Below are 25,897 nucleotides of genomic sequence, written 5' to 3'. Positions count from 1 at the left end.
TCACTCGGAAAGAATGCGGAAATTAGTTTACAGGCGCATATAAAGTTTGGTGTAAGCTGAAAATCTCTGGTAGTTTAATCCGACTAAGATCTTCTCCTGACCTCTCCCTGGGGATCCATGAGAATCCATTAATATTGGCCGTTCATACTGATCGTGCGGCTAAGATAAATTTTCTCTTTTTTCATGCGGAACGGTATAACATCACTCCTCTCTCTCTCCCTCTCTCTTATCTTTAAACTCTCTGTATCTCTTCAATCTAGGATTTTTGTTGATACCTTCGTCATTTCTCTCTCCATCTTGAAATACCTTTCTGATTTTTGTTGTCATTACTTCCATTGACTTCTTAATAGAAAGAACCGCAAAAAAAGGAGATTTCTTGGTAAATTTCAATACTTTCTTACCACATTAAGTTTTGAAACCAAAAAGAAAATTTCTGATCAGAAATTTTAGGTCCAAAATTGTTCAGATGCAAGTATACAAATTTCGATCTCATTTTTTATTTTTAGCTCATACTAATTAATCTCCAAATCTGTTCTTCCTTTATCTTTTATTTATTAATTATTCAATAACTTAAAGAAAAATGGTTCTTCTTCAGTTGAAGAGCCTCCAACACGAGAGAGTGAAAATTGAGGAGAAAAAAGGAAAAAACCAAAGAGATGAAAATTAAAACAAAAAACAGAAAATGAGTTATGGGCCTTGATATATAACTGATAACTGATAAGCATGGCTTGTAGTTTAGTATTGTACACAGAATGGTTGGAAAGAGAATTGAAGGAGCTGCAGGCAAAAACGGAAGAAGAAGATGTGCGGTGGGGAGGGGCGGTGAATGGTGAACAGACAGGCAGAAGGATTGCATCGACTGCGTGAAAAAGAAAAATTTAATTCTGGCCGCACATCTCTTGGCAAGTTTTATGAGCTTCCCAGAATACAAGTAATGAATACTGTAAAAGAAAGTTTACTGAATGTCAAATTTGTGTTGAGACTGAATTTCACATTGAGAGGATAGACCTTGCATGAGTTTATAAAAGGCTGAATCTATGACCATTGATTATTTAACTCATCAAAACGTGCAGTTATGATCATTTTCGTAAACTCTGATAAACCTTCCGTCAAAATAAGTCACGTGTCACGCACATGAGGTTGAATCAAGGGGCAAACATGGAAAACCAAATGAAATAAATTGTACTAATGGGTTGTCAACTTTAACCTAATTGGAGAAATGACCCCTTAACTTTAATCCAATTGGAGCAACGGTCCCTTAACTTTAACCCAAATTGTAGCAATGATCCTTCTAACATGAGTCATTCTGACGGAGTTGATGAAAATGGTCATAACTGCATGTTTTGATGAGTTTGTTGGAAAATTTAATAATAATATTATTATTTTAAATTTATTAATTGAATAGGAATTAGAAGTCGAGTCTTTTGGTAGAAAGACGTGTCTACTCAAATGAAGAGTTGCAACTTTTGACTCTTCATGAATAGTCTCATGCTTTCCAAAGATGTATCTTATATTCTATAAATAGGGAAACCCCAATAATTAGGGCTGGAAAAATTTCTTGAACCAAACCAAAAAAATCCCGATCCCAAACCTAAAAAGTTCCAAACCAAAATTTCTAAAATTTTCGGGATGAAATACCCAACCGATCCCGAAATTTTGGTACGAGATTCAGTATTGTCTACTCACTTTTTCGATAATCCCATACCGAACCAAAAATAAGTATTATATTATATATTATATATATATATATATGAAATACAAATTTAAACGGTTGCTAACTACTAGTAGCAATATAATTGGTGTGGGCTACAGGTATTAACTATAGCCATTTATCACCACATTTGCCGGTACGAACCTCCCATAAATGTATCTATTTCTTCTATACGTAATCAAAAACTTGTATTGTTAGTTTTCGAACATATTAGGTTTGTAACTTATTTTTTTGCTTTTGGGTTTTGTTACTTATTTTATTTGGGTTGCATGTTAATTTAACATAGCATGAATGATTGCTATTTCAATTTGTAAGAAATTTGGGAATACCAAACCATCCCGAAATACCAAAAATATTTCGGGAATACCAAAAGTTTGGTTTGGGATTGGTCTTCAAATTCCCATCGTGAAAATTTTCAGTTTGGGATTCGAGATTCCATTTTCGGTTTGGGATTCTATACCGAACCACCCCTAATAATCACTTAATAACTTTTCAATGTTTACATGATCATACATAGAGTGCACTAAATATTAGAAAGTCTCATCGAGTCTATATGAGAGAGAGTTTCAACAAAATTGTGGTTCATGAAGCCTTGTGATTTGACTATTCACAAGGACATGGTTATTGTATATTGGGAGACAAGCGCCGATTAACTATGAGCACTGTAGTTGTGGATGCAAATTTCCAATGTATTCTCCTTTGACAAAAATCCACCTGCAAAATAATAGCTTATAAGATTAAGGCCAAAAGCCTCACGTGCCCATGATGAATTTGGGGGCTTTTGCCGAAGAATCTTTGATGCCAAAGTTAGAATTCTGAAAAGAATGTGTTTAGGAGTTTGGGGTAGCAAATGGCTTAGCTTTTTAGTGGGATAATAGGCTATTTATAGGGGAATGGCCAGCCCTATTTGGAGAATAGTGGCTGGCCATATATGGTGTAATTGGGTGAATAATTGCAAGATATTATGTGAAATAATATCTTGCAATGAACATGTCAATTAATGCTAAATTAAACAGGAAATTTGGGAGTTACCTTTTGAATAAGGATTTGATGAGGAGTGATGAGAGAGATTTGAATAAATACCATTTTGATCACTTTTGACTCTTCCTTGACTAAGCCTTATTATCTATTGCATGCGCGTAGGAATCCCCGTGTGTCTTGAGGGTAATTTTGTCCTTTTTACCCAAAAGTCCATGTGTCACCTCCATATTTACTTGATTATTTTTGGCTCCATAAATGCCCCCACACCTATTGGGCTGCTCGTAGGAAAGGGCAACAGGTTTAGAGATCTTCCCTTACTTTAGGAAACATAAGATTGTTTCCTATTTTGATGTAGATTCTCACTTTAATTGGAAATTAGATCATTCTAGGAAAGGGAAATAAATTACTTCCAAAGTCTATTTATGTCTACCTTAAGTAGATGATTAAATCAACTTTAGAGAGCAATTTATTCCACCCTACAAGAGAGAGAAAGCTAGAGGATATTAGTTCCCCTCCCCTAGCAATCTTCTTCACTTGCGCATGCAAAATACTGTCTTCCGTTGCTTTCTTCGTCTTCACGCCGCACCAAGGTAAGAAAAAAAATTAATTTTCCTTGTCTTCTTAATTTTTTGGAGCATCGGGGCTTGAAATTTGGCTTGACGGGGGCCAAAGAGGTGTCAAAAGTGGCTTGGAGAGGCCACGACATTGTTGTTGTGCAGCGGCTGGGCTTAGGCCAAGGGTTAGCGGTGTGAGCCTAGGGCTCGATGAGTGGCTGACTTGGGCTAGGGTGTTGGGTTGCTTAGGTTTGGGCCATTGTGCCTGAGCCCGTGTTGGAGAGAGGAATGGAGCCTCGAGCCTCCTTAATTGGCTGGGCTCACGAGCCGTTGGGCTTGGCCCATGCGAGAGGTGAGAGAGGGAGGCGTGGGGGCACCAGCCCCTTCTAACCGGATTGGGTTGTAAGGCCTGCGAGCCGAGAGAAAGATAGACCAGGCCATGGGAACTGGTGCGACTGTTAGGCTCTTGCGGTCTTGGGCCGTAGGGCCTAATGCGTCTTTTTTTTTTTTTTTTTTTTATGTGTACAGTTGTCTAACAATTCTTCCTTGCATCTTTGTAGAATTTCTTCGAGCATGTCTTCTTCAAGCTATAAAAGTGATGATGGTGTGCCGTCGTTGTATCGTCAAGGCAGGTTTTTGAGTAAAATGGGCTACTTCAAGGTTGCTCACTTCAAAATTAATTCCGATGACTCATTCAGAGATTTCCTTGAAGCATACAAGCACGCCATTCCATCTGGGATTTGTGTGAAACGTGTCAATGAGAAGAGTAGTTGTGAGTCATGTAGCGGGGTTCAGAGAGCTATCAAGTTTCACCCTTACTACTTCGTGTTGGTATTTACTTTTCCCATGCCATGTTTCTTCCAATAAGTGCTTTGCTCCATGAAGTGTGCCCCCACTCAATGTTATCCAAATGCGGTCTGCATGATGGTGGCATTCCTTAATCTAAGCCAATTCTTTGACTTGGATTTGACTGTCAACAAATTCTGGTACTTCTTTGACATAGGCCGTATTGGTGGAGTTGGGTAGCTGCTATCCGATCATAGGCTCTTTGACCATTCGAGCAAGGGAGATAATGACTGGGCTAAGGAGACTTTGGAGATAAGTAGAGAATGTGAGTTTGATTCTTCCTCTGAGCTGCGTGTTCTGATGATTTTCATCACTGGTAAGTAGACTGCTTAGTCTCTAGACTGCCTTTTGATTTGTTAATTATCCTTATCTTTTATGTAGATTCAGAATCTGGCTAAACTCCCAAGACTCCTCCAGATATGAAGAAGGTGCACGTTGATTTAGGTATCCTTGCTGAGTATCATGAATGGCGTTGGTTGTTTAGTCATCTTTATCAAGAGAAATGTGGGTTGCCCCCAAGAGATGAGATAAAGTGAATCAAGGCAGATGCATTGGCTCGTTCGATCGCTATCGTGGAGCCTACTGTGAAGAAGGTGGAAAAAAGAGATCTTCCCTACCTGCTCAAGAGATGTAAGGTTAAGAAAAAGCTGAAAGCTTCCTCCGCTGCTCATGAGGGTCCGCTTGCTGCTAAGAGACTTGTAATTGACTAGACTTCTTCCAAGGGGAAGAAAGATGTAGCTGCTAGATCTAAGCCTATGACACCTGCCATGTCAAAAATTGTTAGTACGATCGCTGATAGGATTGCTTAGTGTAGAGTTTCATCGTACCCTCAGTGACGAAGTCTGTACCAATACGTCCGTTAGGAGGTAAAATCCAGTTCATCTTTGGAGAGGTTTGCTACTATGAAGAACGATAAGGTGGACTCTGCTGCTAAAGTGGTGCCAAGGCCTACTCCTCGTACTGTTAAGATTGGTTCACCTAATGAGAAAGAGGTGACTGCTCGGATGGGCAGTTGTGAGAAATCCACCAAACATGTTTCTGGAGAGTCTGCTGAGATCTGTGCGTTTTTTAAGCCAGATCTGCTTGAAGACATGGAAGCTTGTTGATAGTGTTAGAAGGGTTGTTTGCCCAAGTTCATTCGCGAAGCATTTGATCCAATATAGAATGACTGCTTTGCTTGCAATGATGCAAACAATGGCGATTCTTGCTTCCAAGTCTATGCTTATTGACCAAGAGGATACCATAGTTGCCAAGGATGTGGCAATGACTATGGTAGCTGAGGCTTATTCTTCTACCAAGAAGAACAAAAAGTTGAAGGCTAAGCTCGTCGCTTTAAATTGGTCCAATATCTCTGTCCTCACTTATCTAGAGCTTGAGACCGCTCACCAGGAGATCGTTGACTTGAAGACTAGGCTTGACGTGATCCAATTTAAGTATGAAAGTGTAGAGAAGGAGATTGGTCGTTACATACCTTAGATTCAAGATCTTGAGCGTGCCGTTTTTGAGCTTCATTTGTTGCTTACCCAAATGATGAAGAGTTGATTGCAACTTATAATCAAGTGATCCACTTCTAGAAGATAATCAATAGGATTGAACCTCGAGTGTTGGACCTCCAAGGTGCATTAAAGATCAATGAAAATCTGAAGAAGGTAGTGGATGAGCAGCAGCGCATCTGTGTTAGTCTGCTCGAGGAGAACAAGCAACTAAAGGGTGAGAAGGTTGGACTCGAGGCTTCGTTATTTTGAGTCACGCTGATTTCTACAAGCTGGGTTATGTAGATCATCTCTTTAGCAGGCTGTTTGACTTTGAGTTTGCTAGGAAAGACTTCGAGACTTTTTCCATTTCTCTAGAAGACTTGGTTGGCTTTACTTTTGAGGTTTCCATTGGTGAAGTGATCAGAGAAGTTGGTGCTCAAGCTGGGGCAGTTGGGCCTAAAGCGCTGAATGATGTCGCTACTGAGAGTGTGGTAGCTGCTGAAGGTGTGGCGACTAAGTAGTCGTGGGATGTCTAAGCTGCTGAAGAGTAATTTCTAGGTAGTCTTTAGGATTTTCTTTGTTTTCCTTGTTGCTTTTTTGCTTTGGTTGAACTTCATCGGTCTTTGCTATTTGTTTATCAATTTTGCTAGTAAATTTAGTAAACTTGCTTTCTTCACTTTTCTTCATCTTTGCTTCTTTTGTTTACACCCAACCCTTGACCTTTAGACCAGCGACAAATGTGCTGTTTTTCTATAAGCAAATAGGCCCATGTAGTCTATATACCCGTAAACTTTAGGGTAGAGCATTTGCAAAGTTGTTAACCATAAGGTCGGCAACCGGATGCCTTACTTACAAAACCAAACGAGTTCACGTGACTACTTGGCTGTTAACTTTGGCTTTCTTCAATCCCTTGAGTTGTATGGCCTATATCACAACATACTAAAGATTTCTAGGGCATGAAATTCGCTAACCTTTCATATCAAAAGTACACAGTTGTATGGAATTTCGTAGTTAAAGGTCCAAGAGAACTCTTTGCTCTTTATGTAACAAATTCAGTGGGTTGTGTAGCAAGTATCCCAACACTTTAGGAATTAGTGTAGATCTGAACGATCATTCCAAGCTTGGCAAAGATGAAGTTTATCGACTGCGTAGCGTGTCGGCAGTGGATAGAGCTTCGTATATGCACGCTAACTGTTTAACCTTTCACAAAAATGTGTGGTTATATAAGTTTAGAGAGGCTTATGGCTTAAAGGGCAAGCCGTAGGCAATCTTCTGTAAACCGTAGGCTACCTTAGTGCACTTGGTAGTAGCTTTAGGTTCCAAGGTAGCCGTCCATAGGGTGTATTGGGTAATGTGCCTCTTCTGTCTTTGAGGCCCGGTTCCCTGCAAATTAGGCCAAGAGACCTAAAATCCTTCAGTTAGCTAAGCCTTGAAAAAGACCATTGTGGCTACTTCTAGGAATCCCGGCAAGCCATCGTGCACCTAGTTACACCAGGGCAACCCGACTCATCCACGTCTGGATATTCGGAGTGTATAATTTATCTTCTCACATTGGAAGGTATGGTTGGTCCCCAAAGGGGTGTAATTCCCGTGATAAATCCTTAAAAAAGGGCACGATCTTCTTTTAAAGTGCATGAGTGATCAGTTGTTATGAACATGCATCCGAGCCAAGTTATGAATAACTTCTGAATTCCTTATTGAAAAAACAAGTGAAACCAAGGAGAACTTACCTATAAGGTAGGAACTGCATAACAACTGGATAGTCCTCGCCTTGCGAGGTGGTGCTTGTCGAGCTGCTTGAGTCTTCGGGCTTTGATGTAGTGGGAGGTCACGCATAGTACTTCCTCAGATTGTGGGCATTTCACTATATTTCGATCTCTTTGTCATTCATGGTGAGAAGGTGTAAGTAGCTGCCTACTCTGCTGATCTTGTACGGACCTTCCCATATAAGATCCATATTTTTGAAGCTTTATCTGCAGATAGTGATGAAGGCTTTTCTTAGGACTAGATCTCTGGGTTGGAACTGCTGAATCTTGGCCATTTTATTGTAGCTGGAGAGAAGCTGCTCCTAGTAGGCTGCGATGCAGGTGATGACCTTCTTGCATTCCTCCTCTGCAGATCTAAGTTGATGGCCACCTCCTTTCTATTATGCTCGATGCTTGGCATTAAAGTGTTGATACTTGGCACGATGACATTGAGAGAAATAATTACTTCTGAACCAAATGCTAAAGAGAAAAGAGTTTCTCCAGTTGCTTGTCGTTTGGTTGTGCGATACCTCATAGACAACCGAGAAGTTCGTCTGGTTATTTTCCCTTATTGTCAGAAAGGGATTTTTTGAGGTAGTCTAGAATCGTCTTGTTGGATGCTTCGGCCTGCCCATTGCCTTAGAGATACCTTAGTGTGGACATATGCTGCTTGATGCCATATTTCTGGATGAACTTTGCAAAATCTTTGTCTATGAATTACGCGCCATTGTCAATGACGATGGATTGAGGAATGCCAAATCGGCAGATGATGTTCCTCCATATGAAGTGCTATATGTCTGACTGAGTTGTGGTTGTCATGGGCTCTGCTTCCACCCATTTGGTGAAGTAGTCAGTTGCCACGATCATCATGCCTCTACACCCCAATAGCGGGTGGCATTGGCCCTACTAGGTCGATTGCCCACTACACGAACGACCAATGACTTGTGTGTGGGTGTAGTTCGTTGGTAGGCAGTGTCGGTACTAGCTTGTAATGTTGGCAGTGGTCGTACTTTTGTACTAATTTCTTAACGTCTTGATATATAGTAAGCTAGTAGTAGCCTGCGTTAAAAAGCTTTTTGTGCTAAGGATCGGCCTCCAAAGTGATTTCCAAAAACGCCTTCGTTGATTGAACTTAGAACATTTAGGTCGATGGGAGGAGTTAGGCAGCAAAGATGTAGTCCAGTGTAAGATCTTCAGACGAAAATGTCGTTCCACATGTAGTAGCATGCTGCCTTTGTTTGGAGCTTTATAAACTCCAATCTTTCCATGGGGAGTGTGTCACTGACGAGGTAGTCTATAATGGAATCTTGCCAGTTTGGAGTTATACTAACCTGTGACACCTCGGATGTTGGCTCTGCCTATATGATTGGCTTATCCAAATACTCCACCAAAATAGAGCGTTTGAGTTAATGGTCTAGGGTGGAGCCTAGGCTGGCTAACGCGTTCGCATGGGTGTTGTCTACCATTGAAACTTGAGTGAGGGTGTAAGTCTGAAACGTTTCAAGTTGCTTTCGTACCTTCTTTAGGTATTGTGCCATTTTCAGATGCTTTGTCATGTACTCCCCAGTAGCCTGGCTAATGATTAGCTAGTAATTAGAATGAATTGCATGCTTTTTCACTACCAAGTCTTTTTCCATTCAGAGGCCTGCTAGTAAGGCTTTGTACTCTGCTTCGTTATTGGATGCTTTGAAGCCTAAAGTGATCGCCTGTTCGAGCATCGAACCGTCTGGGGTGACAGGGACCACGCTTGCTCCCGAGCCCTTGTAGTTGGATGCGTTGTCCACCTGCAAATGCTAGAAGTCTCCATTGGGTGAGGTAAGAGTGGCTAGGGCATGCTCGGTCACCTTTTGGGTTGTTGTTAGGCCACTATGTTGCATTGCCTAGGCTAGGCATGAATTTTGCTGTGAAGTCCGCCAAGGCTTGGGCCTTTATCGTTGTGCGGGGTCGGTAAATTAAGTCGTATTGGGCAAGTTTCGATGTCCATTTCATTACTCATTAAGAAGTGTCAGGACCATGCAGAATTGATCGTAGAAGATACTGAGTCATGATGATGACTGTATGGGCTTGAAAAGTATGGTCTGAGCTTCCGAGCCGCAACAACTAGTGCCAAAATTAATTTCTTGATCTTTAGATATCTGGTTTTATCATTGAAAAGAGCTTTAGAAATGTAGAATACCGGCAGCTAGGCCTCTAACTCTTCTTGTATGAGGGCAGAGCTCACAGCTACTTCGGAGACTGCCAAGTAGATGTATAAGTCATTCACTGCTTCCGACTTGGATAGTAAGGGAGGTGATCTGAGATACTTATTCAAGTCTTGGAAAGTTCTTTCGTACTCATCATCCCATTTGTCTCGTTGTGCCCTCTTGAATGTTGATTGCGTTGAAAAACGGCTTGCATCGATCGATGGACCGCGAGAGGAAGATGTTAAACGCGGCTGCTTGTCCAGTCAAGCTTTGGATCTCTTTCAAGGTAGTTGGAGTTGGGATGTGCTTCGATTCCTCGTTGGGTTACTAGGTACCCTAAGAATCTGCCTGAAAATCCTCTAAATGTACATTTGGTGGGATTGAGCTTCATCTTGTGCTTTCTAAGGATATTGAAAGTTTCCTTCAAGTTGCTGATGTGGTCTGATCGCTGCCTGCCCTTCACCATGATGTCGTCGACTTAGACCTCCATGGTTACTCCAATTTGCTTCTTGAACATCATGTTTACCAATCGTTGGTAAGTAGCTCCCGCGTTCTTGAGGCCAAAAGGCATGACTTTGTAGCAGTAGGTGCCTCGTTTGATCATGAATATGGTTTTCTCCTTGTCAGGCACATGTATGGCTATTTGGTTATAGCCAGAGTATGCGTCCAAGAAACTAAGCAACTGGTTCCCAGAAATTGAATCTAGTAGTAGATTGATTCGGGGAACTTGATAAGGATCCTTCGAGCATGCTTTGTTGAAGTCAGTGTAGACTACGCAAACCCTCCATTTTCCTTTCTCTTTCTTTATTACTAGCACGACGTTGACAAGCCATGCTGAGTGTGCTACCTCTTCTATTAACCGGGCCTCCAATAGCTTATCGATTTCTACTTGAATGATCAACACTTGTTCGGTTGTGAAATGTCTTCTCTTTTGGATCACCGGTTTGGCAGCAGGGTCGACGTGTAGCTTGTTGGTGTCAACTTGCAAGTGCACAAGAATGTCAGAATATAATGACTTACAAGTCCAAGTGTCATTCCCACAAAGATTCTTACTTAATCTATATTTGGTAACCTAAAGAAAATCTAATTAAACAAACACCAATAATACACAATCTAAACTATAGATTTCAATGAAATTGTAGAGAATTGTTTTGAATATTTGATTTTAAGCAAACAAAAACAATATTAAAAAGAAAAGTAAACAAAAAGTAACTATGAGATGAACGTTGAAAATTGAGATTTGACAAACAATGGTGAAAGTCTAGGGATTTAGAATCAACCACAAATAATCTAATTTAGGTTTCAATGCATTCAATGGGCTTGGAAAGCTGTGACCCTGCAAGGAAAGCTGTGAGCTCTTCTTTTTCCTTCGGGCTTAGATGTGAGCTAATTATAGCAGTCTTCTCCAGCTGTTGAGGATCAAGAATGATGTGTTCAACGTCCTAATCGAGTTTCCATCCCATCTCGTCTGCTGGCACGTTGATTTGAACACCATCTTCTTGATCCGTCTGCTGTAATTACTATTTGGTAGCTTCGTCGTCCCTTCAGACCTCAGTAGCCTCTACAAGGGTAAAGGTCTTCTTTTTTTACTCTTTCAGCACTTGCATAGTACATCGTTGAGATGTGGCCTTGTCAGACTTGATTTTTATTACTCCTTCTCTCGGGATCCAGAATTGGATTTTTTGATACTTGAAAAAGGTTACGGCATCTAGCTTTATCAACCACAGTCGCCCTAGAATCCCATTGTAGGGACATAGGTCGTTTACTATCATGAACATCTACTTTGAAACAATTGGCGGTGTTCTCACGTCAAGTGTAATATTACTGATGGCAATCGAGGTGTGTACGTTGAATTCGGTGAGTACATCTGCTCGGTGTATGTTTGTGTTTTCTAGGCCTATCTTCTGAATTACTGAGAGCTGAAGTAGGTTGACCGTACTTCCATTGTCAACCATCATTCTTTCGACTATAGTGTGGGCTAGTTGGGCATATATCACTAGTGCATCATTGTGTGGGAAGTCGACGCCTTCAGCATCCTGCATGGTGAAGCCAATGATGAATCTAGGTTGGGTGTTCATTGCCTGGACTTGAGAGACTAATAGAGCCAATTAGATCTTTCTCTTCTTAGAGTTATTGGTGGCCCTAAGTGCTCGAATTCGGCTGGTAACCCCTAAGTGCTCGGATTCAACGAAGATGCCATTAATTTGAGTTGTCTTGGTTAATGGCTTTTCGTCGGCGTCTACGTTTCTTCTAGGCTGTGCAGCTGGCTTGTCTAAGTATCTATCGACCTTGCCTTTTTTCACTAGCTTCTCTAGGTAGTTCCTCTAAGTGTAGCAGTCGTCGGTTGTGTGATTGGGACCTTGATGAAATGCACAATACTTGGTGTGGTCCAACTTGGAGGTATCTCCCTTTGATTGCTTTGGCAGCTTGAACCATGGTTCACTCTTGATGTCGAGAAAGATTTGGTGCATCGGGATTGAGATTTAGAATAGCTCTTCAGCATCGGGCCTCCTTTAGTTGGGGATTGGTCTCTGTGCTTGGCTTCCTGCCTGTTTTTGTTATTGTACTGCTTCTTGTCCTCCTTCTTTGAGCTACCGCCAATTCTTTTTTAGGCTGCTCGGGTACCTTATCTGCTCACTGAGTTAGATCTTCTTTCATGATCAATTTTCCAAATAGCGAGTGGTATGCTGAGAGTCCTTTTTGGAAAGCTGCACTGGCTATCGAGTCGTTACAACCAACTATTACTTTGAACCTCTTCACATAATCGCGGAGCGACTCCTTTGGGTTCTTCTTAACGTTCAACAATTGGTCAGACTTCTTCTTAATTGAGTGATATGATGAATATTCTTTGGTGAAAACGAAAAAAAGTTTGTCCAAACTCCAGATGGATTGTGGCAGCAGAGTGTGGAACCAATCTTGCACCTTGCCTTGTAAAATGGTGGCGAATATCTTGCACATGATGGTGTCATTGTTCCGATAAAGGATCATTGCATTGCAGTAGTGTTTTAGGTGCCTTTTCGGTTCTCTATCTGCTTTGAAAGATGTGAAATGTGGCATGCTAAACTTGCATGGAAGCTCTGCCTACTCAATCTCGTCTGTGAAAAGTGACCTGCTTATGTTGGTCATATCTTGTCGGAGTGCCTTGTTGGTGACTTCATTGGACTGGAAGTCGTTTAATTGTTCGGTCATGAGTCTCTCTACTTCTACCTGAATTTATCTTTACTGAGGTAGCAAAGCTTCCGACTGCCCCCAGTCATGACCTACTGGTCTAGGCTGCTCTTTCATATGTTTGGCTCGTCTATGCCGCGGCTGCTGTGCATGTGGTACGTTCCTAACAGGCGAGCGAATTACTTGTAAGATGCCGGTTGAACTTGAGCTGAATTGAGTGATTGCTTCTCTCCGTCTGTCTTGCTACCTACTCCGATGTCAGGTGGATGATGGTTCTTGTGAGCTTAGCTGTGAATAAACACTTCACCTGGAAGGTTGCTCATGTTGATTATCAAAGTGTGGCCCCAACCGTGAATGTACGCTCATCCGTGGGCCTAACCAAAAGTACACGCTTCTCCGCGCACTAAGACGAGAGTATAAGCTATCTCGGAGGCCCAATCAGGAGTGTACACTGCCAAAACGCTCGGTTTGTGACTGGTCGAGGGGCTGTTTGCCGGGACGCTGCTGGAGAGGTTCATCGTCTACCTTTGTCCTACTTCGAGACACCTTGTCTGGGGCACGCTGCATCTCATTATGTTGCAAGAGCTGGTTTACCAAGGTTGTCTGTTGTGTGAGGGCGCTTGTCAACTCTATGACTTGTCGAGACAAGTGTTGTTCACCATTTGGGGTGGAAGAGCTTGGACAGTATGCGTCTCCTTGAGTGGTTGATAACACAATATTTATACATTTATATTGCCCATATTTCCTAAGTTTTATGCTATGTTTTCTTGTGAAATTGGTTGTTTAATGTGTCTAGTGCGTATTTTATAGATGATGGACTGTAGAGAAGACTTTGGAGTCTTTTGGTGATTTTAAGGCTAAAAAGGATCAAGGCTGAGAAGAACTGAAGTTAAGAAGTATTCCAACGATCACCAGATGCTAATTTGTTCAATCCGCAATTTAATGGCTGCTGTTTGGAAATTATAACTGGAGCTGGAAGGTGCTGCGCAGAACTGTCATGTTCGTTGGGACGTCAGAAATTTATCAGGTTGAACTGGGTGTCGTGAGTCGTGACACATATGTATAGAAATCTCTGGATGTCTAGTTCCTGCAGAATTTTACAGATCATAATTCGGATGCTTCTAGAAGAAGTTATACCTGTTTTAGTGCGAGAAGGTCAGCTCAGGAATTCTACGCGGAAGTGGAGTTTAGTTTGGATCAGGAAACCGAAGTCTGATAATGTTGGAATTCCTGTTTGGGCTGGGATTCAATAATTGCAGCAAAGCAAAGCCTAACCTAAACTTACCTATATATTCCTTAGATGTTTATTTAAAAGGGGGAGAACAACAACGTGGAAAGGAAGAAAAGAGACGCATTTCATCATATTATTGGACGATTGACCGAAGGAGAAGCCAAACTTAAGGGGTCCTCCGAGGGTTTTCTTTTACATCTTTTCAGACTCTGTGATTATGATGGTCATGATTATGTCTTGCTATAATTTGATGGCCATGAGTAACTAAATTCTTTATTAAGGATCTGACGTAGCATTCATGATAATTCTATGTCTTAGTTAACTTTATTCTTTTATTAGTTCAAGGTTTCTAGTTTCTTTCATTGTGCTTAATTCATTCTTGATGTTCATGTTATTGATTAGCTACCTTTAATATGAATTTTTAGATGTATGAGACAAGGTTACAGTAGACCCCATATGCTTAGCCTTGAGATAGCTCTCTTGGATGAATGAATTGTTGTTGATGTAGACGCCATGCTAAGACACTTTTTGGTTTTCTTTGTTCTTCTTGCACTTAATGGATTTTTGATTATTGACTTAGACTAGATGACATGGTTAAGTTGATGATTAAGAATACTTGGTTACACCCGGATGCCTAACGGATAATCATAATAAAGAAAGGACGAACCCTAGAACCTGAATTGAATTGTTCTTACTAAGTTATCTAATGACATAGAATTGGATTGATATGGTGAAGTCAGATACCTTGTGTTTCAACCGTTGTTTTTAGAAATTATTTACACAAACTCTTTTTTTTATTTATTGCACTTAAGATTACTTGATCAACTTCTCTTTGGTTAATTATTTGAATTTCATAGTTTAGTTGTTTTCGTTATTTTTATTCTAGTAGGTAGTAAAAAATTGGACTTAGTTAGCTGACTTTGCAAATCCTTATGGGTATGACACTCGTATTTACCTGCTATACTATCATATCGATTCATGCACTTGCGAGAAACATATTTTGTTCATCAAGTTTCTGGCGCCGTTGCCATGGATTTGTCTATCTAAATACTTCTAGTTGTGTATCCCCTGAATTTGTTTATTTTATTTGTTCTAAATTTATTTGTTTTTGTAGGTAGTGAATGCAAGGTCATCGATCGCAAGAAGGAGAACTATTGACGATAATATTGGTCGAACAAGAAGAAATACAAAAAAGAGTCGAGAAGAAGAAGAGTTGAAGCGTGTCCACATTAGAATTATAAGAAGGAGAAGAGGACATTGAAGACATCCAAAAGAAGATGGCAAATGCTAATCCACGTCCCATGAAAGAATTTGCACGCCCAGTTGTTGAAACATCACTATCATGCATTTTATTAGATGCTACTGCTAGAAATTACGAGTTGAAAAATACCCATTATAATATGCTTCCATCTTTTTATGGTGTTGCTAGTGAAGATCCTTTGTCATTCATTTATGATTTTTATGCTAAAATTCAAACTTTTCCTTTGTAGGGATTAAGTGAAGATCAATTGCAGATGAGATGTTTTCTATATACTATGAAGGATAAAGCTAAGAAATGGCTTATGTCTTTGACACCTAGATCACTTGCAACATGGGAAGCAATTTACAATAAGTTCGTTGGAAAATTTTACTCACATCAGAAGACTATTGAACTTAGGAGGAAGATCGCCACTTTTTCCCAATTGGAGGGTGAGTCGTTCCATGAAGCAGGGGAGCGCTTTAAAATGCTTTTAATCCAATGTCCTCATCATCATTATCCTTTAGAATTACAAAATCAAATTTTCTATGGTGGATTAACCCAAGCCTGTCAGGCTACTGTTGATAACGCTGCAGGTGGTGCCATGGGTGAAAAAACTGCACAACAAACTTATGAGCAATATGAGATGCTTGGCGCAAATTCTCAGCAGAAAAGTGTTAGGGGTAAGCATTCAGGCATATATGAAATTAGTCCTAATAATGACCTTGCTATGCAGGTGGCTGACTTAACCAAACAAATCAAAACATTGAGCAATGTAGTCATGAATAATGGATCGGCCCCTAGTGAGGTATGTGCAATATGTGGTATTTTTGGTCATGTCTCTAACATCCGTCTAGTGAGGCTTTTCCAGAATATTTACAAAAGCAAGCTAATATGATGAATACCTATAATCAGAAATCTAAATTTGTTCCTTTTTCAAATACTTATAATACTGGTTGGAGGTTTCATCCTAATCTTTCATGGAATAATAACCAAAATCAAAATCAAGCTAGCTCTTCTTTCCAGTAAAGAAAGCCCTCATTGGAAGACACTTTGAATAATTTTATACAAGTATGCCAAAATAGCCAACAAAGCAATGAACAAAAATTTCAACAACAAGAGGCCTCTTTAAGGAACCTGGAAGTACAAATTGGACAGATTGCGGATGCTAAGCAAAGCCATGTTCTTGGCAAATTCCCAAGCCAACCAGAGCAAGCCAAGGCGATAACAAACTTCGAAGTGGTAAGGTAATTAATACTGAATTAAATCCTAAATCTAATGACGTGTTACTCAATGATGTAGGTGAAAAAGTTGAAGAAAAAGAAATGGAGGAGGAGCCACCAAGGAAACTCATGGGTAGCACAAAAGTGGACATGAATGGACCTGTTTTCATTACCGGGACAGCCCCTAAAGTTAATGAGCAGCCACCTTTAGCTGCACCCAATCTCCACAAGGCATCAAAGCCTTATATTCCACCTCTTCCCTTTCCGAGCCACTTAAATAAAAGAAAATGGGATAAGTTTTTTGCTGAAATTTACGATATATTATCGAAAGTTAATGTGAACTTACCTTGCTTGATATGATTAGGAACATGCCGGCTTATGCAAAAAAATTCAAGGAACTTAATACTTATAAGCATAAGTATGAACCGCATGAAAAGGTAATGGTATCAGAAACGGTAAGTGCAGTTCTTCAAGGGAAATTGCCACCTAAATTGAAGGATCCTGGGAGCTTTAATATTAATATTAATGTTGGTGATACAAAGCTTGAAAAAGCCATGTTAGATTTAGGGGCAAGCATAAATTTAATGCCTCACTCAATATACATTCGATTGGGATTAGGGGAGTTGAAGCCTACAACAATGTCTTTACAACTCGCTGATCATTCAGTTAAATATCCAAGAGGTACTGTAGAGGATATTTTAGTGCAAGTCGATAAGCTAATCATTGTAGAGGATATTTTAGTGCAAGTCAATAAGCTAATCATTCCTGCAGATTTTGTTGTCTTAGATATGGAGGATGCACCAATTCATGATCGGGAATTGCCTATTTTGCTTGGACATCCATTCATGGCAACTGCCAAGACAATCATCGATGTTCAGAATGGCAAGCTCACCATGACAGTCCTTGATGAGACAGTGGAATTTAAAGTGTTTGACTCTCTATATTATCCTTCTAATTCGTATGATTGTTTCTCGATTGACACTTTGGATTCGGTTGTTTTTTCTAATTTTATGCAGAATAAAGTGGAAGATAAATTGGAAGCAGCTTTAACATTGGGAGGAGAAGATTGGCATGATGGTAAAGATATAAGGGAGTTCATGGAAACCGTAAATAGTGCACTGCCATACCCTCCTAATGCTAACCCAAATGAGATTCTCGAGCCTTCCAAACCCAAATTGGTCCCTTCCATTATGTCCCCACCTAAGTTAGAATTAAAACAACTTCCATCCACCCTCAAATATGCTTACCTTGGAGATCATAAGACTCTTCCAGTGATCATAACCTCTGATCTTACTCCATTGGAAGAGGAGAAATTACTTCGAGTTTTAAGGGAGCATAAAACTGCCATAGGATGGACTATCGCCGATATCAAATGAATTAGTCCAACCATGTGCATGCATAAAATTTTATTGGAAGAAAATGCCAAGCCAACAATAGAAAATCAAAGAAGATTGAACCCAATATGAAGGAGGTGGTGTGCACAGAGGTTCTTAAACTACTAGATGTGGGAATTATTTATCCCATTTCGGATAGCAAGTGGGTGAGCCAGGTTCAAGTGGTTCAAAAAAAAATCTGGAATTACGGTTGTGAAGAATGACAATAATGAGCTTGTGCCAACAATAGTGACTACGGGTTGGAGGGTTTGCATTGATTATAGAAAGCTTAACCTTGTCGCTAGAAAAGATCACTTTCCTTTACCTTTTATTGATCAAATGTTTGAACGATTAGCCGATCATTCTTACTATTGTTTTCTTGATGGTTTTTCAAGGTATAATCAAATACCAATTGCACCCGAAGATCAAGAGAAGACGACGTTTACATGCCCATTTGGTACCTTCACATATCGTAGGATGCCCTTTGGCCTATGTAATGCCCCTACCACCTTCCAAAGATGTATGATGTCAATTTTCTTTGACATTATTGAAAGATGTATCGAGGTATTTATGGATGATTTTTCTGTTTTTGGCATTCCATTTGATAATTGCCTTGATAATTTAATAGTGCTTAAAAGATGCATTAAGACAAATCTAACCTTAAGCTGGGAAAAGAGCAACTTCATGGTAAGGAAAGGTATTGTTCTAGGCCATGTTATTTCTAATAAAGGTATTGAAGTAGGCAAGGCAAAAATTGATATAATTGCTAAGTTGCCACCTCCCACTTCTATTAAGGGTGTGTGAATCTTTCTTGGTCATGTAGGTTTCTATAGGTATTTCATCCAAGATTTTTCAAAAATTAATCATCCGCTATGTAATCTCTTAGCCAAGGATGCTGTTTTTAATTTTGATAAAAGCTGCCATGATGCTTTTGATACTTTGAAAAAGAAATTAACATCAGCACCTATCATTATGTCACCCAATTGGTCTCTTCCTTTCGAATTAATGTGTGATGCATTTGATAATGCTATCAGTGCGGTTCTTGGACAACGTGTAAGTAGCTTGCCTTATGATATTTATTATGCTAGTCGCACATTGAATGATGCTCAGTTAAATTATTCCACCACGAAAAAAGAACTGTTGGCAATTGTCTTTGCTTCGGAAAAGTTTCGCTCCTATTTAATTGGGTCAAAGGTTATTGTTTATCCTGATCATGCTACTCTTAAGTATTTGCTAACCAAAAAGGATGCCAAGCCTCGATTCATTAGGTGGATTTTATTGTTGCAAGAGTTTAATTTAGAAATAAGGGACAAGAAATGGAGCGAAAATGTGGTGGCAGACGACCTTTCTCGGCTAGTGGAGGTGGATGGCCATGAAGTACAAAAGCAAGAAGGTGTCCCACCCATTCATGAAGCTTTTCCTGTTGAACAACTCTTCTTAATCCATGAAAAAGGGTCCTGGTATGCAGATATTGTTAATTACTTAGCTAGTAATATTATCCGTTCTGATCTAACCTCACAGGAAAAGAAGAAATTTATGTCTGTGGTTAAGCATTATTTTTGGGATGACCCTTATTTATTTAAACATTGTCCTGATCAAATAATAAGGCGTTGTGTTCCAGAAAGTGAGCAGCAAAGTATCCTACAATTCAACCATGAACTAAATTGCGGAGGACACTTTGGGGCCAAAAAGACAGCTTTTAAGGTTTTGCAATCCGGTTTCTTTTGGCCTACGTTATTCAAAGATGCATATAATTTTTATGTTAATTGTGACAGGTGCCAACGATCAGGAAATATAAGTAAAAGGAATGGGATGCCACTCACTACAATTTGGTGGTAGAATTATTTGATGTGTGGGGTGTAGACTTTATGGGTCCCTTTCCTACATCTTTTGGTTATAATTATATTCTTGTAGCTATGGACTATGTGTCTAAATGGATTGAGGCAATTGCAACTAAAACTAATGACAGTAAGGTTGTGCTTGGCTTTTTGCAGGACATGATATTTACTAGATTTGGGACCCCCAGAGCCATAATTAGTGATAGGGGAAGTCACTTTTGTAAAAAAAAGCTTTTGCAGCATTGTTGAAGAAATACAACATCACTCATCGGATAGCAACACCATATCACCCTCAAACTTCATGACAAGTCGAGGTTAGTAATCGGCAAATTAAGTACATTTTGGAAAGGACTATGAAAATTACAAGGAAAGATTGGGCATTAAAATTGAACAACGCCCTATTGGCATATCGCACGGCATACAAAACTCTGATTGGAATGAACCCCTATAGGCTTGTTTTCGGAACAGCTTGCCACCTGCCAGTGGAATTGAAGCATAGAGCATACTGGGCAATTAAGCAATTAAATTTTGACATGGGTAAAGCCGGAGATGCTAGGAAGTTGCAACTAAATGAGTTAGACGAGCTCTGGAACGAGGCTTATGAGAATGCAAAAATTTACAAAGAAAAGACCAAGTTGTGCCATGACAAAATGCTGCAAAGGAAGGAGTTCAAACAAGGTATGCAAGTGTTGGTTTATGACTCACGTTTACGTCTTTTTCTAGGAAAATTGAAATCTCGGTGGCTTGGACCTTTTAAAGTAAGACAAGTATTCCCTCATGGAGCCGTTGAAATTGAGAATACGAAGACTGTGAATACTTTCAAGGTGAACGGGCATCGATTGAAACCATATTTAGCCAACACTACTATAGCTGAGGTGGTTGATTTCCTTGACTTGATCAAGCCTTAGATTGTGCATTCCGTCTTGCCTAGACGTTAACTAAAGCGCTTCGTGGGAGGCAATCCACCTCAATAACTTCGTTCTGTTATTTTTTGTTTTTGTTTTTGTTTATGTTTCCATACTATCAAGACCTTCTCTACTCATTGCATAATTTTCTTGACATAAACATTGAGGACAATGTTTAGTTTAGGTTTGGGGGTGGAAAACTTTTGTTTTTCTGATTTTTATTTTTGTTTTTATTGGAGTAAGAGAACAAAGGAATATGTGTTTCAGAATTATTGTTGCAGATGGTTTTATTACCCATGAGAAGCTCACAAGATCGAAGAAAAAGAAGGAAATGGTGATGCGGCCCTACTGGTTTTATGCCACATATGTGTGCCAGCAACAAAGTGATTGGAGCTTTCATTCTTCCACAATGTGGAGCCACAACAGATGTATCATTTTCCTTTATATAATTGCTCTATGTTGTCTTCTTTTTATAATTGTAGATGAGGAATTGCATAGGATGATGACCTACAATTAAATTAATCATGGGTGGGGTTTAAAGAAAAGCACAAGAAAATGAATTTGTCTGAAACATGAGATGTTAAAGGTGTCACTTTAATTTATTAATGGCAATGAATATGATATGCTAAATCATTCAACCTTGACTAAAGGGTTGCTTTGGAGGTTTGTGCATCACACTTTCACTCATTCATTATGCCATATCTCAAGTGTTTTGGTGGATAAAGTGTCTATGTTCGAATGATGTGGAGAAATAGTGGAGACTACCCCTTTGAGATTTTGAGCCTATACTTTTGTTGAGAGTGTTTTATTGTTTCTACTCTTAAACACTTTTTCAAATTCTTTGTTTGATTTTTACGATCTCATAAATACTAATTTGCATTGGATACTAAAGAACTTCTCTATGTTGGGTATTTTTGCCATTGGGTTAGATGGAACTATAAAGATGAAGTTAGGCTATGTATGCTTCCACCACTAAATGGCCTTATTCCATCCCTTTTGTGTGCGCCAATATCCCATTTGAAGCCAAACACTTAGCCAATTCTTTCATCTCATCACCCACATTATACTCTACCTATTTTGCACTATTGTAGCCATACCCTATAGCTTGGGAGATATGAGATGACAAAAAAAAAAAAAAAAAAAAGGGTTGAGCTCTACACCAAGGAAGTGGCGTGTACCGAGGTACCATGTGTCGTATCATTGTTTTGCAATTTCTAGTTTCATTCAAAAGAAAAAGAAAAGAAAAAAAAAAAAGAAACGAAAAAGAAGAAAAAAAAATCAAAGAAATTAGATAGACTGGAAATTGTTCCTTTCTCATTACATGAGTCCTGGACGCCAAGAATTATACATCAAGTTTCAAATGAGGGCTAGCCAAACTGCATATGAAAAAATCTTGGTATATCTCAAGTTCTAGTTTTTCCTTATCCCTTCTTTGATAGCCCTTACCCTAGCCTTTCATTACAACCATAGTAAAGACCTAATGGATTTATGGGGAAACCTTGCTTAATGGTGTAGATAAATACCTATGTTCCTAGTATTTGATTCCTTTCATGAGATCTATTTTCAGAAATTGCCGTTCGTTTTAATATTACTCATATGTGATTATATTTTGATTCCCTTTACATAACTTCATCACATATGCTTGTTAAGAGTGAAAGCTTAGGTTCAGAGACAAATTGAGAGATGTCCAAGTGAGAATTAGAGTCAAGGCGAATTTTTACACACACCGAATGTGGATTCTTTAAGCTCGAGTGCTTGAGATGTCGGCTACACATGTTTTTTTATGTGGTATACTGGCTTTTAAAGGCATAAATTTAGTTTTGAAGTGTGATTGGCACACATTGGTTTTCATTAATTTATGGAAGTGATGTCTTTAACAACTTTGTTTTGTAGGAAAACATTTGTGGGTAATGTAATTGGTAAACCCTCAGAAGACACAACTCCTCCAACTAGGGACACCTAGGGGTTTAAAGGCTTGTGCCACATGCTGAGTGCCATCATGATTCCCTACGAAAGTGGCTTAGATTAATTTCTTTTTAGTTTTAGTTGTGTCGTGTTCTTTTAAGTTTTAATTGTGTTGTGTCGTGTTCTTTTAAGTATTCCAATGATCATCAGATGCTAATTTGTTCAATCCGCAATTTAATGGCTGCTGTTTGGAAATTATAACTGGAGATGGAAGGTGCTGCACAGAACTTTCATGTTTGTTGGGACGTCAGAAATTCATCAGGACGAACTGGTGTCGTGCCACATATGTATGGAAAGATCTAGATGTCTTGTTTCGGTAGAATTTTACATATCATGATTCGGATGCTTCTAGAAGAAGTTATACCTGTTTTAGTGTGAGAAGGTCGGCTCAGGAGTGGAGTCCAGTTTGGATCAGGAAACCGAAGTCTGATAATGTTGGAATTCCTGTTTGGGCTGGGATTCAATAATTGCGGCAAAGCAAAGCCTAACCTAAACCTACCTACATATTCCTTAGATGTTTATTTAAAAGGGAGAGAGCAGCAACGTGGAAAGGAAGAAAAGAGACGCACTTCATCATATTGTTGGACGATTGACCGAAGGAGAAGCCAAACGCAAGGGGTCCTCCGAGGGTTTTCTTTTACATCTTTTCAAACTTTGTGATTATGATGGTCATGATTATGTCTTGCTATAATTTGATGACTATGAGTAATTAAATTCTTTATTAGGGATCCGATGTAGTAATTCTATGTTTTAGTTAACATTATTCTTTTATCAGTTCAAGGTTTCTAGTTTCATTCATTGTGCTTAATTCATTCTTAATGTTAATGTTATTAATTAGCTACCTTTAATATGAATTATTACATGTATGAGACAAGGTTATAGTAGACACCATATGCTTAGCCTTGAGATAGCTCTCTTGGATGAATGAATTGTTGTTGATGCGGACGCCATGCTAAGACACTTTTTGGTTTTCTTTGTTCTTCTTGCACTTAATGGATTTTTGATTATTGACTTAGACTAGACGCCATGGTTAAGTTGATGATTAAGAATACTTGGTTACACCCGGACGCTTAATGGATAATCGTAATAAAGAAAGGACGAACCTTAGAACCTGAATTGAATTGTTCTTACTAAGTTATCTAATGACATAGAATTGGATTGATATGGTGAAGTCGTATACCTAGTGTTTCAACCGTTGTTTTCAGAAATCATTTACACAAAACTCTTTTTTTATTTATTTATTGCACTTAAGATTACTTGATCAACTTCTCTTTTGTTAATTATTTGAATTTCATAGTTTAGTTGTTTACGTTATTTTTATTCTAGTAGGTACTACAAAATTGGACTTAGTTAGGTGACTTTACAAATCCCTATGGGTATGGCACTCATATTTTCTTGCTATACTATCATATCGATTCGTGCACTTGCGAGAAATATAATTTGTTCATCAGTGGTGGAAGTGTAATAGACTATGGGCGTGAGATTTGAGTTGGGATATGTTAAATCTGTGCAGAAATGGGGTGAAAATACCTCTGGTTCAATTGTCAGTCCATATATCTAAAGTCGAGATGGTTGAACCATTCTTAGACCGATTTGGGTTGCTAGGTGGACCATGGGTTGGACCACAGGAGTGAGTCGTGTCATTAGAATTGGTTGGACCGTTAGCGTAGGATGGGCCAAGCCACTGGAGTGTGTGCACTGGGCCTCCTCCCCTCTCGGCATGGCTTGGGTTTGCTGTTGTGCGGCACAAGCTTGGGCTGGGCACTGCAAAGTGGCGTAGGCCTGGGCTTGGCACTGCTATATGGTGTGGGTCTGGGCATGCTAGGCTGCAGTTGCTAGCGTCTGGGCCTAGGCTTACTCCTAGGCCTATGCTGCTGCAGTGGCAGCAAGCTGGGCTGCTTACGCTTCTTGTGCCATGCTTGGCTCCTTTGTGGCGCAGGCCTAGGCTCGCTGCTGCGAGGTGGCATCGGCCTTGGCTTGCGGCTACAGGGTGATGCCTTCATTGTGGACTTGGGTCTCACCGTAGGCTGCCACGGTGGTGCTTCGTGATGGTGGTACCGCTCTTTTTGTCATCGTGTTGAGCCTCATGGGTCGTCGCGGTGGGGCTACATTGAGTCCTCCATCATTTGATCCAGATCTTTGAACGTACGCGGTTTCGTTCATCGTGGTTTCCGAATTTCTAGTCATTGTACTTTTCTTTTACGTTTATCAAAAGAACTTTATAAAAAATTCTAGGAATGAGAACGTACGAAAAATCTATGAAAACAAGAAATGAGAAACTTTGAATGTGAGAGTCTTCTTCGAGCGTGTGAATCAAACTCTCAATGAAAGCACCAATTTGTGGATGCAAATTTTCGTTGTCTCCTCCTTTGACGAAAATACCCATGCAAAATAATAACACCTAAGATTAAGGCCAGAAGCCTCACGCGTCCATGATGAATGGGGGGCTTTAGCTGAAGAATCTCCGATGCTAAAGTTAAAATTGTGAAAAGAATGTGTTTAGAAGTTTGTGGGTAGCAAATGGCTTAGCTTTTTAGTGGGATAATATGACTATTTATAAGGGAGTGTCCGGCCACATATGGTGTAATTGGGTGAATAATTGCAAGATATTATATGAAATAATATCTTGTAATTAACATGACAATTAATCCTAAATTAAATAGGAAATTTGGGAGTTACCTTTTGAATAATGATTTGATGAGGAGTGATGAGAGGGATTTGAGTAAATACCATTTTGATCACCGTTGACTCTTCTTTGATTGAGCTGTTATTCTCCATTGGATGTGTGTGGGAATCTCGGTGTGCTTTTAGGGTAATTTTGTCCTTTTTACCTAAAAGTCCATGTATCACCTCCATAAAATTTTTTATTATTTTTGGCTCCAGAGTAGTGGGGCGTAAACTTGTCTTAAGGGCAAAGTGTCCAACACTTGCTTCGACTGTATTTTTAGGTTTTTCCTTTATGTCATATTCATTTAACATAGATTACTCATGTACATGCATTACTTTGATATATAATTGCATAAATTATTTCTTATTTTTCTATGTGATTTAATATAGCAATTAGACCCTAATTATTCTAACAATCTTAAGACAAGTTTAGGTTTGTACTCACAAATAGACAGAAGCTTGTCTTACCGGATATCATTTCGCCCTCCCAAAGTGCGTTTATTATTGGAAGATTAATCTCCGATAATTGTTTGGTGGCATCGGAAATTGCTCATTTTATGAAGCAGAAAAATAGTGGTTGGAATGGTGTGATGGTGCTAAAACTTGACATCAGTAAAGCTTATGACCATATTGAATGGTTTTTCCTAGAACAAATAATGTGAAGATTGGGTTTTGCCGATGAATAGATCACTTGGATCATGAGGAGTGTCGCATCTGTCGCTTATTCATTCAAGCTCAATGAGGAACCGGTGGGTTTGTACAACCTAAAACGGGTATCTGGCTAGGGGATCCATT

General features: G+C 39.5%; 1 protein-coding gene and 1 non-coding gene across 3 annotated transcripts; one reads left to right on the top strand and one right to left on the bottom strand.

Moving 5' to 3' along the window:
- The first annotated feature begins 15,127 nt into the window (after positions 1–15,127).
- On the top strand, positions 15,128–23,319 carry LOC125468921. 2 transcript variants are annotated; one of them, XM_048565693.1, is made up of 3 exons: positions 15,128–19,879; positions 20,017–20,243; positions 20,752–23,319. In XM_048565693.1, the coding sequence occupies exon 1, from the start codon at positions 16,711–16,713 to the stop codon at positions 17,728–17,730; it is 1,020 nt and encodes a 339-aa protein (XP_048421650.1). In that variant the 5' UTR covers positions 15,128–16,710; the 3' UTR covers positions 17,731–19,879; positions 20,017–20,243; positions 20,752–23,319. The 2 variants fall into 2 exon arrangements, with proteins under 2 accessions (XP_048421650.1, XP_048421645.1); XM_048565688.1 differs by having other exon boundaries at positions 20,017–23,319.
- On the bottom strand, positions 15,544–15,650 carry LOC125470357. Its single transcript, XR_007252666.1, has one exon. It is a non-coding gene; the product is annotated as a small nucleolar RNA R71 (small nucleolar RNA).
- Positions 23,320–25,897: the final 2,578 nt, after the last annotated feature.

This window comes from the organism of the source record quoted next, unplaced genomic scaffold, assembly GCF_019419815.1.
Source record: "Pyrus x bretschneideri cultivar Hongxiangsu unplaced genomic scaffold, Pyrus_bretschneideri_v1 Contig10, whole genome shotgun sequence".
NCBI lineage: Eukaryota > Viridiplantae > Streptophyta > Magnoliopsida > Rosales > Rosaceae > Pyrus > Pyrus x bretschneideri.
The sequence above is the reverse complement of the archived record's forward strand: the minus strand, read 5'-3'. Positions and strand labels throughout refer to the sequence as shown.